Source organism: Cotesia glomerata, linkage group LG7 (genome assembly GCF_020080835.1).
Source record: "Cotesia glomerata isolate CgM1 linkage group LG7, MPM_Cglom_v2.3, whole genome shotgun sequence".
NCBI classification, from domain to species: Eukaryota; Metazoa; Arthropoda; class Insecta; order Hymenoptera; family Braconidae; genus Cotesia; species Cotesia glomerata.
The window spans coordinates 465,285-477,222 of record NC_058164.1 but is presented as its reverse complement, the minus strand read 5'-3'; the positions used below and the strand labels follow the sequence as shown (position 1 = coordinate 477,222).

The 11,938-nt window shown below is 33.7% G+C and overlaps 4 protein-coding genes and 1 pseudogene across 4 annotated transcripts; 2 read left to right on the top strand and 3 right to left on the bottom strand.

Moving 5' to 3' along the window:
- Positions 1-767: 767 nt before the first annotated feature.
- LOC123268256 lies at positions 768-1,399 on the top strand. Its single transcript, XM_044733183.1, has 2 exons — positions 768-988; positions 1,076-1,399. Exons 1-2 carry the CDS (start codon positions 824-826, stop codon positions 1,346-1,348), a joined length of 438 nt encoding a protein of 145 aa, XP_044589118.1. The 5' UTR covers positions 768-823; the 3' UTR covers positions 1,349-1,399.
- On the bottom strand, positions 1,352-2,319 carry LOC123268255 (NF-kappa-B inhibitor cactus-like). Its single transcript, XM_044733182.1, has one exon. The coding sequence runs from the start codon at positions 2,228-2,230 to the stop codon at positions 1,766-1,768; it is 465 nt and encodes a 154-aa protein (XP_044589117.1). The 5' UTR covers positions 2,231-2,319; the 3' UTR covers positions 1,352-1,765.
- A 1,853-nt stretch (positions 2,320-4,172) lies between these two features.
- LOC123268253 (NF-kappa-B inhibitor cactus-like) lies at positions 4,173-6,798 on the bottom strand. Its single transcript, XM_044733181.1, has one exon. It carries the CDS (start codon positions 6,730-6,732, stop codon positions 6,220-6,222), a length of 513 nt encoding a protein of 170 aa, XP_044589116.1. The 5' UTR covers positions 6,733-6,798; the 3' UTR covers positions 4,173-6,219.
- Positions 6,799-7,666: 868 nt separating this feature from the next.
- On the bottom strand, positions 7,667-8,221 carry LOC123268942 (NF-kappa-B inhibitor cactus-like). Its single transcript, XM_044734405.1, has one exon. The coding sequence runs from the start codon at positions 8,219-8,221 to the stop codon at positions 7,667-7,669; it is 555 nt and encodes a 184-aa protein (XP_044590340.1).
- A 1,431-nt stretch (positions 8,222-9,652) lies between these two features.
- Positions 9,653-11,072, top strand: LOC123268251 (annotated as a pseudogene).
- The last annotated feature ends 866 nt before the right edge of the window (positions 11,073-11,938 follow it).

The window sequence follows — 11,938 nt, the reverse complement described above, 5'->3', positions numbered from 1 at the left end:
TTTTATTCACTTTTAATGCTTTATAGATATCACTATTGTAACCAATGAGATTGCTCTATAAATTCTGTGCTATTTTTATAAAATAACAGCTTTCTCCCACGATTTCGCTGACGCCTTTTTTCTAAGTCCCTTAATTTCCAGTTCGCGTACTTTACAGTTAGACTTGGTACAAAATCCTACTGATTTGTATGGCGGGCTTACTAGTATAGATCTCCATGTCGAAATTTCAAATTTAAGCCCAACTATTTTCGTTCAAATGTAAAATAATTTTTATAGCCAAAAATAAAAACATTTAGCGGACAAAATTGTTTGTAAATAATTTTGAAATCGGTCCCTGTTCGATGCGCTTCAAAATTATCTTATTGGGTTTCGCAATAATACAAATTTAGCGGTTGATTAAGGTTGTATGACGCCTTTAGCTATTTTGCAATTAAAATTAAGTCCGTAATTTTTAGTGAAAAATAATCCTTATTGTCAGTGCATACGGTACAGATTTGAATGACAATTCATTTAATTAATTTGTTCCATAAACTTATGGAACTATTTATACACATGTTTTTCAGGTGGTCTTTGTAGAACCATATTTACATAATAGCGTGCATAAATGCAAATAATGTCTTCAATTTTGAAAATAAACAGAAGCGCTCATTGCACCGTGAAAACTAGACGAGTAAAAGTGTATTTGTGAAGTAAGTACCCCTAACAAATTCTAAATACTGTGCCAATATTTTATTAAATTATAATAAAAATTCTATACTTCTTAGTTATTTGTTACCTCCCAACTAATTGCAACTATTTATTTCAGGCTTAATTTAAGACAAACATGGCATCTTACAGTGGTAAGCGACCTACCGAAACAAAACCGAATGATCCTTTCTATGCTATGTTTCCCCAAAATTGCATAAAGAAAACAATAGCAGTCTGGCTCTTAAGGAATCTGTCAATTGCAGAACCCATAGAGAGTGAAAATCCTATGACTATTTTGAAGGTATGTCTTCTTTAGATACATAACTATCTTTAAATCTTAGAATCTGGCCTTTGCGTTTTAAATTCAAGTTAACAATCTTCATTGCAGTATTTCCTGTCTATAAATGAGGAAAATTTCTGGTCGGCGATAAACCGCTGTCCCGATTGTACGGCCTATATTATTTTTGAGGCGCATATGCGGCGCTGGCGGAGGAAAGATGTTCAATCAGCCAACGCGGCCGTCCAAGAAAATGATTTAGATATAGACATGTTATTTGAGTGTAATTCGGAGAACCAGTCAGGACTTTTTAGTAGCAGAGAACTGCTACGTTGTAAGCGGATGATTAATTTGTTCGACGGTAACAAGGTCGTGAAGAATTAAATAAGTCAGTTATATTACAACATATGTATTAAATTAATTACGATAAAGGAACATTTGTTTTATTTTTTTAAAACACTGTACGCATTAAAAATATTCGAGCTATTATCTATGAAAAATCCAATTGCTTTGGTAAGTCATGGAGATCCTTTAGAGAGCAAAAAAGTGCTGACACTTATTTTTAAAAATTAAAAAAGATAATAAGTTACAATTTTAATCTTTAACAAACATAAAAAAAGCAATAATAAAACATAACAAATATTCAAATAATGAAACAACCGTTTGCATGGATCACAACCGTAAAATTAGCTGCCTAGATTAACTTACGATTTCTAAATGTAAACTGTTAAGTATAGCCTCTTTGAGCTCAGCTTTTTCACACAACATTGTTCCTTATCACTTATCACGTTTTCTCAATTTCTAAGATTCGCACTTGGTTCCGGCCCTTTTGATTATCTCCATCATTTGATTGTCGTCTCGTTCTAAGGCAAGTTGATAGACAGTCTGCCCGGCGTAGTTAGTAGTCTCGAGATCGATGCCTGGTGCCCTGCACAGCCATTCGGCGAGCTCGTAATTCCTTTTCCAGACACACAAATGCAGAGGAGTGAAACCAACGAGGCTTTCCCGGCCGTTTATGTCAGCCCCGAGCTTCAAGACGATGTCCATCATCTTTTGTGCATAATTATTCTTGTTCTTCACGATGATATGGGAGCATTGCTCACCATTGTAGTTTCTTGTAGTCAAGATCGATGGGATTGGTTGATCCATCCACATTTTTGCCCTCATAAGAAGATCTAATGAGCCAGCTTGACATGCTTCGTGGAAGTAGTTTCCACCCGAAGAATTCCTGGCGCTCAGCATTTCAAGAAACGTGTTAGACTCCATCTTTATCACTTTTTCTTCAATTGAGTATTCAGTACTGACTTCGTGAAAATCGGTTTTGGGAATGATAGTTAAAGCGGGATAGAGCGATATTTATACGCGTACTTTATCGGAAACCAGCCGATAAGTAATACATTAAATTTTTGGTAAAACCCAGTGAGCGTTTTCCCTACTTTATTTGCTTCGTTGTTATCGGCAATATTTAGAGTAAACATGTGCGTTTCCCCGCTTATCTTCTAAGGTTAAAAAGTCAGGCAATTTTTGAAGGTCACCCAAAAATGCAGTTGACTCTCAGTGTCGTCATATACTTTTAATAAAAATGTTTTTTTTTAAATAGTACATTATATTAGTAGTCTACATGGGAGGAGTATATACATATATATATATATATTAGGGTGGGTCAAAAAAATCGATTATTTTTTTTTAACTTCTAACATTGAAAAGTTGGTTCCCAGGCACTTCTAGAAAATTCTCATCAAATTTGAGCTCTTAATATTGATAGGAAGCTTATCCGCGTCATAGTTTTATATTTTTTGTTAGTCTCTTATAAAAAAGATCATATCTCACTATTGATCAATTTTTAATCAAATCTTTATACATGTTTTTGTAGAAAATTTAAATGATCTACAAAAAATATTCGATATATGTAAGCGATTACACTAACCATTTCAAAGATATCCAAGGTCAAAGTTCAAAAAATTTATAAAAAAAAAATTTGTTTTTTTAAATTTCCTACCACATTGGAAAATAATAGTTGTCAAATGAATATGCCATAATTTTGTAGGAAATTTAACGCTCTACAAAAAAGCTCTGATATGTTAAATTGATTACTGCAACCGTTTAAAAGATATTCGTAACCGAACCCCAATGCTTTCTGATTTCAATATTTTTCTAATATATCCATTAAATTCATGAATTGTAGATATTTTCATAAAAATTTTAGCTTATATTGCTAGAATAATAGTTTTTAACTATTTTTACCCTATTCATAAATGTAATGAAGCTTTTGGACAAAGAGAATGATACGTCCGTTTTTATTACTTACAAGGAAAGGTTCCCAGGTTTCCAGCTCCGATTTTGATGCCATTGAAATATGTTATTTTTATAATCGATTAAAATAATAAAATGACTCCTTACACAACGAACAACGAATAATCGCTTAATTTTTACATTCCGGAATTTCACAGTGAATATTACCTCCATCTCCAAACGCAAAACTCACAGGATTTTGCGTTTGAATCTGAATTTATTTGGTTTTGTCTCAACGTAACTTTTGAACCAAGAATATTGAAATTTCATTGAAATTATTGAAATTTTATTATTTTAATCGATTATAAAAATAACATATTTCAATGGCATCAAAATAATTTTAATTAAAACAATCGTCGTAAAAATATCAACCGCGTGCCGAATATGAAGAAAAAAATCAAATCTGCATCGTTCTTAACAACATTAAAATAATCACTGTATATTTACGGATTAAAATTTTAATTTTTTTCCTAAATTTCAATATTTGTAAAAAAAAAATCTCACAAGTATGCAAAACCAATGCTTTATCGATAACGGTAAGTGTAGTTACATAATAGATTGATATATTGCAGTGTAAAATTTTTCTATCGACTGACCACCGATTTAAAACAATTATTCATTTTACCCGCCCTCTCCGTCTTACCCGCCCGACCTCTATAAAGATTAGATTAAAAAATTGACCAATAGTGAGATATGATCTTTTTTATAAGAGACTAACAAAAAATATAAAACTGTGATGCGGATAAGCTTCCTATCAATATTAAGAGCTCACATTTGGTGATAATTTTCTAGAAGTGCCTGAGAACCAACTTTTCAATGTTAGAAGTTAAAAAAAAAATAAGCGATTGTTTTGACCCACCCTAATATATATATATATACTCCTCCCAAATCTTCTACTAATATAATTAAACAATTAATAAAATTATAAAATGTATTTTTTTAACTATTATTTTATTGACTAATCACTTGTAAAATTTTGAAGAAAACATCTGTCTTCATAGATTAAAACCGTACTGATTTGTATGTCAGCCTTACAATAGGATATACGCATATCAAAACTAAAAACTATCAACTATCTTTTCGCAAATCTCTAAACATTTTGTAGTAATCGAAAATAATAAAATTCAGCGGAAAAAATTGTCTTTCAAATTGGTTTCGTGTTGCATTTATGCAGTTTCCATGACTGGCATTTTTAATCTCGTTTGATACCAATTAAGCATTTGAAAACGGACCATGATAAAGAGAATAGAATTAGTCGAAAGTCTAGTTAACTACGATTACTATCAACGGTCTAGACTATACAGTATTATTAGCGCCGATACCGAAATTCTAATGAACGCCAACTCTTCAGTGAAAAACAAACCTTACTGCGAGTACATACGGTATATATTTGAGTGAGAGTTTATTTCAGTGGTGCGTCACACCAATTAATTAAATTGTTCGTTGATTTGCTCTGATGAAGGCCTGAAGTTTCATGTTAAATAAATTACATGTATACATGCCAATGATGTTATATTTATTGAAACAATAGAACAGAAACGTTCATTTCCTCGAGGAAGTTCAACGAGTTACAAGATTTTGTGCGGTAAGTCCTGTGTTAATGATTCATCAAAGCAGATTAAACAAGTGTTAGCCTCTTAGGTGTATGTTACCTCCTAATTGTGACTATTTATTTCAGACTTACGGAAAAACAAACATGACGTTTTACCGTGATGAGCGACCTAACTGGATAAAACCGAATGATCCGTTCTTTGCTATGTATCCCAATAATTGTGTAAATAGAACGGTCTGGCTCTTGAGGACCGTGCCAACTAAAACACCTACAAAGGAAGGAAAACCTATTTCTGTTTTAGAGGTATGTCTGTAAAAACAGCATAGCTGTCTTTATATGTGACCGATGTATTCCTATCTTATTTAAATTGACTATCTTCGTTGCAGTATTTCCTGTCTATGGATGAGGAAAGCTTCTGGTTGGTGATAGACCGCTGTCCCGACTGTACGAGCTATCTTCTTTTTGATGCTTATTACCGACATTTTCACCGGAGAGACCGTCAATTATTCAACCTGCTCAAACAAGAAGATTATTTAGAGATAGATTTGCTGTTCAAGCCTAGTTTAGAGCTCCAGCCAAGAGTATCTGGTAAAAGAAAACTGCTGCGTGGAAGGTGTATAGAAGGCTGTCCTTTTGAGATACGGCCACGGTTTAAAAGAACTAAGTTTATCAGTCTAAAAAATAAAATTCGTACTAAGTTTTATACGTTTAATTATTAAATATATTACAATAAAAAACATTTGTTTTATCTATTATTATTTCGATTTTTACTTGTATACCGTTCTTGATTTTTACAAGGCTGGGTAGATGGTAGCTGTCGCATTTCGCTCCTGTATTTTCACTACATAATCAACCTTATTTTTTCGCACATTTATATACTCAACTCTTTATTATTATTACTGCGGCTGTGGACCGACTTGTGCTTTCTGTACTGTATTTACCCTATTCTTCACCCCCTTTCTATCGGTTGTTGGAATAGTGGCGATGGGGAAACCACAGAGAAAACCCATGCCAGTACAGTTCGGCTACCGGAGCGGCCCTCGACGGTTGGTGTTGGAACTATTCGAACAACCGTCGCGGCTCGAACCCTCGCCTCACGGCATGATGTGCGAGCGAACTAACGGGATTATGACTTAGCCCGCTCGGCCATCCTGCCGCTTATCATTTGTTTTATTTCTACACAACAACATTTGAGCTACCATCGTTGATTAATTTAACTATTTTAATGAGGTAGGGTGTTGCTTTTGATTGCCACAAAAGGGCTTAAAACTACTTACGTCTACTTTAAGATATTTAAAAATACAATTAATCCCAACTTTAAAATTTAACAAACACAAAAAAACAATAGTAAAATATTAAAACAAAACTAGCTACCTAAATTAACTTATGATTTCTAAACATAAACTGTTGGTTACAATATTTGAAGACTTAGCTGTTCCACACAGCTTTTTAAATCACTTGGAACTTTGCACTCAGCTCCGGCTGCTTTCAGCATCTGCTGTAATTGAGTGTCGTCTCGTTCTATGGCAAGTTGATAGGCAGTCTGCCCGGCGTAGTTGATAGCCTCCAGATTGATGTCTGGTCTCTTACACAGCCATTCAGCGAGCTGGTAATTCCTTTCCCAAACACACAAGTGCAGAGGAGTGAAACCACTGAGCGATTCCTGGCCGTTTATATCCGCCCCAAATTTCAAGACGTACCACATCATCTCCTTTGCTTCAGAATCTTTGTACTTGGCGATTAAATGAGTGCATTGCTCACCGTTGTAGTTTCTTTCAGTCAACAGCGAAACCATTGGTTGATCCATCCACTTTTCCGCCCTTTTAAGAAGATCCAATGAGCGAAGTTTACATGCTTCGTGAAAGTAGTTTTCGCCCGAGCAGCTCGTCTCACTCACCATTTCAAGAAAATTCTTATATTCCATCTCCGTTTTATCACTCGACTGCTCAGTACCGACTTCGTTGAATTTCGTTACGTAACTGACATTGCGACCTTGATGCAACGATATCAAGGTTTGCTTAATTATGAGTTAGTACTACTTCTCAATTTAAAATATTAATTACATATAAATATAATTTGTTTTGCAGTGAATAAAATTTTATTAGTATGTAATAAAATTTTATTAGATACTAATATGTATTTATTAAAACCACCGCCAGTCTCGCTTTAACGGTAGCCATCTTTAATGCTGAAGTCAAGGCGTAAAATTCGGAGTTATTGTTTATTAATAGTGAATAAAAATTAATAATAAAAAATAATTATTAAACAGTGAAGAGTGTCTATTAACCAATAGATGTTTTATCAAAAGAAAGGGATTTAGATGCATTGTGGCCAATTTTTCAACGCAAATAAAAATTAAAATTTCTTTAAGTAATTCAATGTATATATGTGTATATTTATAACCTGCTTTTAGTTAGCCTTACGTGTTTTACTAAATACAAATAAGCGTTTATTAGTATTTAAAAAGGGTTTACATTTTTTCTCTCTCTCGCCCTCTATTGGACAAACGAAAGTATCTCTGTCATACTTGTACAACAAATGGAATCTTAAAACGCATTTTATGCATAAATAAATGAAAATTTTCCAAAATTTAATTATCTATCGAAGAGCGAAGCGTTTTTTTTTTCGAAATTTTATCACATACATGAAAAAAACACGTTTGAAAATCATCTATAAACCGCTCTTAATAAAACTGTCTCTCAATGCACAATAGGTCATTCCAATCGCGATAAAAGGTTATTGGTTAAAATTCAGTCTGTTTGTCCGCTTCATCGTATCGCTCTTATCGGGAATTTTAAACATCCCACAAAACCCAGTTTGATAATATTTAAACTTGCTTTTCCACTCACCTTTTAGAGTTAAAAAAGGTAGGGAGCTGTTTTAGGGTCACTCAACAATCCGATTAAGTAGTCGGCGTCGTAACTCCACTTTTGACTTGCTTTTAAACTGGGAGATTTAGGATTCGTTCTGGACTTCCTTAAAATACTCATCATTTTAAAGTCGTCGTTTATATAGGCCATGTGCCATGCTGTGTGTCCCTTGTGGTTTCTGGCATCCAAATCAATCCATGACACCTGGCAAAGCCATTCGGCTAGTTCATAATTTTTCTTCTTGGCACACAGATGAAGCGGAGTGAAGCCACTAAATGCTTCTTTGCCGTTTATGTCGGCACCAAGGTCCACAACGATCTTCATCATCTCCACGACATAGTGTTCTTGGCTCTTCACTATGATGTGCGTACACTGTTCTCCACTTGAGTTTCTTTTGGCCAGGATCGCTGGGATGGGGCACTCTATAAACTTCACCACCCGTTCGAAGTGATCCAAAGAGTTATCTCGGCAGGCCTCGTGGAAGTAATTATCACCGTTATTATCTTGCGCACTTAGAAATTGCAAAAGTCCGTCGGAATGCATTTTTTAAAACAAAAAAACTATATACGCCGTTAAATATATTTTATGATTACCTTTCAGACCTTTAGTTAGTTAATAGGTCTTATTATTAGACAATCTACAAATAATTAATAAAACATGGCTATTAATTTATTAATTATCATTAATCAGGGGACGTTCGGATATAATCGAATCCTCCTACAAAATACTACAGAGACGGAAGTATACCGTTTCTTTTTGAAGCTCATTTTCACTGGTGATCTTAAAGGTCATCACTAAAATTTTCCGCTATTTTCGAGTTTTTATTTTATGAAATCGCACCCCCTACCATAATCTCTCAATTTTTTTTAAACCAGAAAGAAAAAATGAGCCTACATGGACCTACTACACTTACGAAACAAATAAAAGGTTTTATTTAATTTTTGTCCGACTTAAGGGGATCTTCTGGTTTAACGCCCTGATTTTTGAGCATTTTTTTTGTAAAGGCTGATGAAGAGATAGAATTTTAAACTTTTTACCATTTATTTATACATATTTCAAGAGTATACAGTTAAATTTTTAGCCAAAAACATTCAGTAGAATTAAATATTTGTCAAGCTTACACAGTAACTATAAAATTATATACATTTAGTCGGCTATTTTCCAACCTCCTCTTTTTCAAAAACTGTATTATACAGTCTGCGTTGACTTAATAATGCATAATGTATAAGTGCATAAAAATATATCACTGTCATAAATTTGTAAAATTCTAGGTAGTGTTTTTAACAAATAAAGATGACAAAACATGAGGTGTATGTCCCCCCGATCCTCGGTAGTATATAAGAGAGGCGGTGAAAATTTGAATTTTTTTTATCTTATTTTAAATCAAAATAATCAAATTTTTTCGTGTAAGACGCCTTAATCAATGTTGTTACTTGTATAATTTAGTTAATTATCACAAACAGTTTTGGCCTCCTTAACAAAACATAATTTTTCGCGGTAAATAGTTTATATTTAATATAAAATTTTACTATTTTTCCATTTTAATAACATACAAAATTTTAATGAAACATTGACAATTGTAATCATTGATAAATCGATAAAATTAATCAGTGCCCATACTGATGGCAGAACTGATGATAGTCGCGTTCATCTTCATTAAGAAACTGGTTTTTAAAGAAGCGCTACTTTCATGATAAAAAAATAACAAAATAATCTTAAAAGCCCATTTGCATGCGTTTTATGACTAATTTTATAGACTCTTGAATTTGACTTAATAATTTTTCTTTAAATTCAGATAAAACCTATTTCAAGCTAATTTATCTGTAACATGATTGGTCAAATTTATCACATTCTTGTAATTAAATTGATATAAAATGTTTTTTAACGCTAATTTTTCGGTAAAGTGATTCGTCTAATATATAACAAACAGGAAAATATTTGTAATTTTATATTAAGGCTCGCGCGTGTATAGATTTCATCATCTATCACATCACGGGCGGTCCTAAAACATGTAGCGGAATTATTTGTTCATTAAATCATCATCATAAATAGAAATAATTTAATATTATCAATTTTATTGGAAACAATTGTAGTTATTCCATATTTAGTTACATTTTATAAAACCACACTCGATTGTCGTCATCAATGGGTAACTAGGCAAAATGGTATTAGCGATGCGGAAAATATTCCTGATTTGTATTCGCGAGGTTAATTAAATTATTACAGTTATTGGCTTACCATTGTGAAGGAAGGACGGAGCCCTCTATATATTATTTCTAAAAATTAAACCATAATTTATAACGTGAAAATGGCGACAAACAAAATGGCACATGAAGAGCTGAAATACGGAGAGTTTCTGGCGCGTATGTATCGCAGCGACTGCAAGGAAGTTATCGATGCAGAACATCAAAGGATTATCAGTGAAAAAGTAGAAGGCACCTTTACGGCCGAAAAAGAAAACAGAAGTTTGAACCAGTTCGCCCACACCGTGTGCTTCGATCACTCGAGAGTGATTCTGCCAAAGGAGCGGAACGGAGGGAACTACATAAATGCTAACTATATTGACGGCTTTGAACACACTAAGAAGTTTATTTGCGGAGAAGCCCCGACTCGTAGCACGTGCTACGATTTTTACAGAATGCTGTGGATGGAGCAAGTCCAGATAATCGTGATGCTGACCCAAAAGAAAGAAAATGGAAAAGAAAAATGCTACCCGTACTGGAGCGACGTGGAAAAAACTTCGTTCCGGTTCGGGAAGTTTCAAATTACGACCACCAACGTTGAGAAGTTCCCTCATTATGTTAAATCAATCCTTGTGCTGACCGATGGGACTAAAGCAACGCAAACGGTGACACACTTTAATTTTACTGCTTGGCCAGACCACGACGTGCCCAAAAATCCGTCAGAGTTTGTGAGTTTCGTCCTGGAGGTCAGACAACGCCAGAGGGAACTCCATGAAAACTCGCTCCAGAATGGCCACAAACGCTCCCAGCCGCCGCCAATTGTTGTGCACTGTAACGCCGGGCTGGGAAGGACTCCCCTGCTATTGCGTGGTCGATATCAGCATTTCGAGGTTTCATCAGACTCAAACCATTTCAATTCCGTCCATAGTGTCCGATATTAGGCAAAAAAGGTACCACAGCTTGTTCAATCCCTTCCAGTACTTTTTTTGCTACGAAGCGGTTAAATTGTACTTGGAATCAGCCGTCACGAAAGCTTCGGTAAAGGTGGGTCCAGTCCAACAAGTTGTATCGTATTTAAAAAATTTAATCAAGTAAATTATTGGTAAACTTAGTTTGAATTTAAGTTGCTCATGTCCTTGCTGTAAAACGATCTCTTTACTTCAAGTATTACTATGTTGTAATTTATATAACATGTGTGATATAAATGTCTGAGACTTAATAATAGTTTAAAAATAAGTTCCAGTAGTAGTTATAAGTTGTTTATTATTTATTAATTTATACATAGACATTAATTGAACTTATTTTTGATATACTTTACAAACTATTGTCCTAAAGGTACTATGATAATTATCAATATTTAACTTGTGTGCTAAATAAACCAGTATTTTAATTATACCAGAGTTATTATTTTATTTCAATGAGGAAAAATTATGAATAGACTTTTTACATTGCAAAGCAAAATCCACGCTACCTTTTATGGAACTAGGTTGATAATACAATGTTCCAAACAATATAAAATCTACCTAATTTAGAACCAAACAAAAAGTCCACGTCAGAAAACTTATCTACGCATTTAGCGTAGCAACCGTTGGATAAACCAGCGCTATTGTCACTCAATTTAAGAATTTCCACCATTGTTAAAAACAAATATTGTGACCCTAGATACCTTATCACTGTACACTTTGCAAGATATCTTCATATTTTTTGTCAAGTTAAGTACACAAAACAACTGACCTCACTTTTAGAATATTTTATTTTCACAGGCGCTTTGCGAATCTCATATAAGTGAATATAAGGCAGCAGCAAATTTTGTTAGTACTAATTTGATAGTGGGTCCTTATTTTCTTCAATACATTATTATTATTATTTATTTATTTATTTAATTGGCCATGAAGTCGAAACTCCTTGCGGCCATCCAAAATTGATACAAAAAATTTTAATATAATATATAAAGTAGTGTGTTAAGTAGTATATATAAAGTATACATATAAGTACACTATAAATTACATTCTCTTGTATATCACCAACAGGAAACTCTTCTTACTAGACGTCATAGGTTTTACCTACGCATCCCGAT

Bases quoted from the DNA above. Each gene is read 5' to 3' on its own strand.
- LOC123268256 (XM_044733183.1), top strand. From the start codon at position 824: ATGGCATCTTACAGTGGTAAGCGACCTACCGAAACAAAACCGAATGAT. The intron at 989-1,075 runs GTATGTCTTCTT...TCTTCATTGCAG, and splicing joins ATCCTATGACTATTTTGAAG to TATTTCCTGTCTATAAATGA.
- LOC123268255 (XM_044733182.1), bottom strand. From the start codon at position 2,230: ATGGAGTCTAACACGTTTCTTGAAATGCTGAGCGCCAGGAATTCTTCG.
- LOC123268253 (XM_044733181.1), bottom strand. From the start codon at position 6,732: ATGGAATATAAGAATTTTCTTGAAATGGTGAGTGAGACGAGCTGCTCG.
- LOC123268942 (XM_044734405.1), bottom strand. From the start codon at position 8,221: ATGCATTCCGACGGACTTTTGCAATTTCTAAGTGCGCAAGATAATAAC.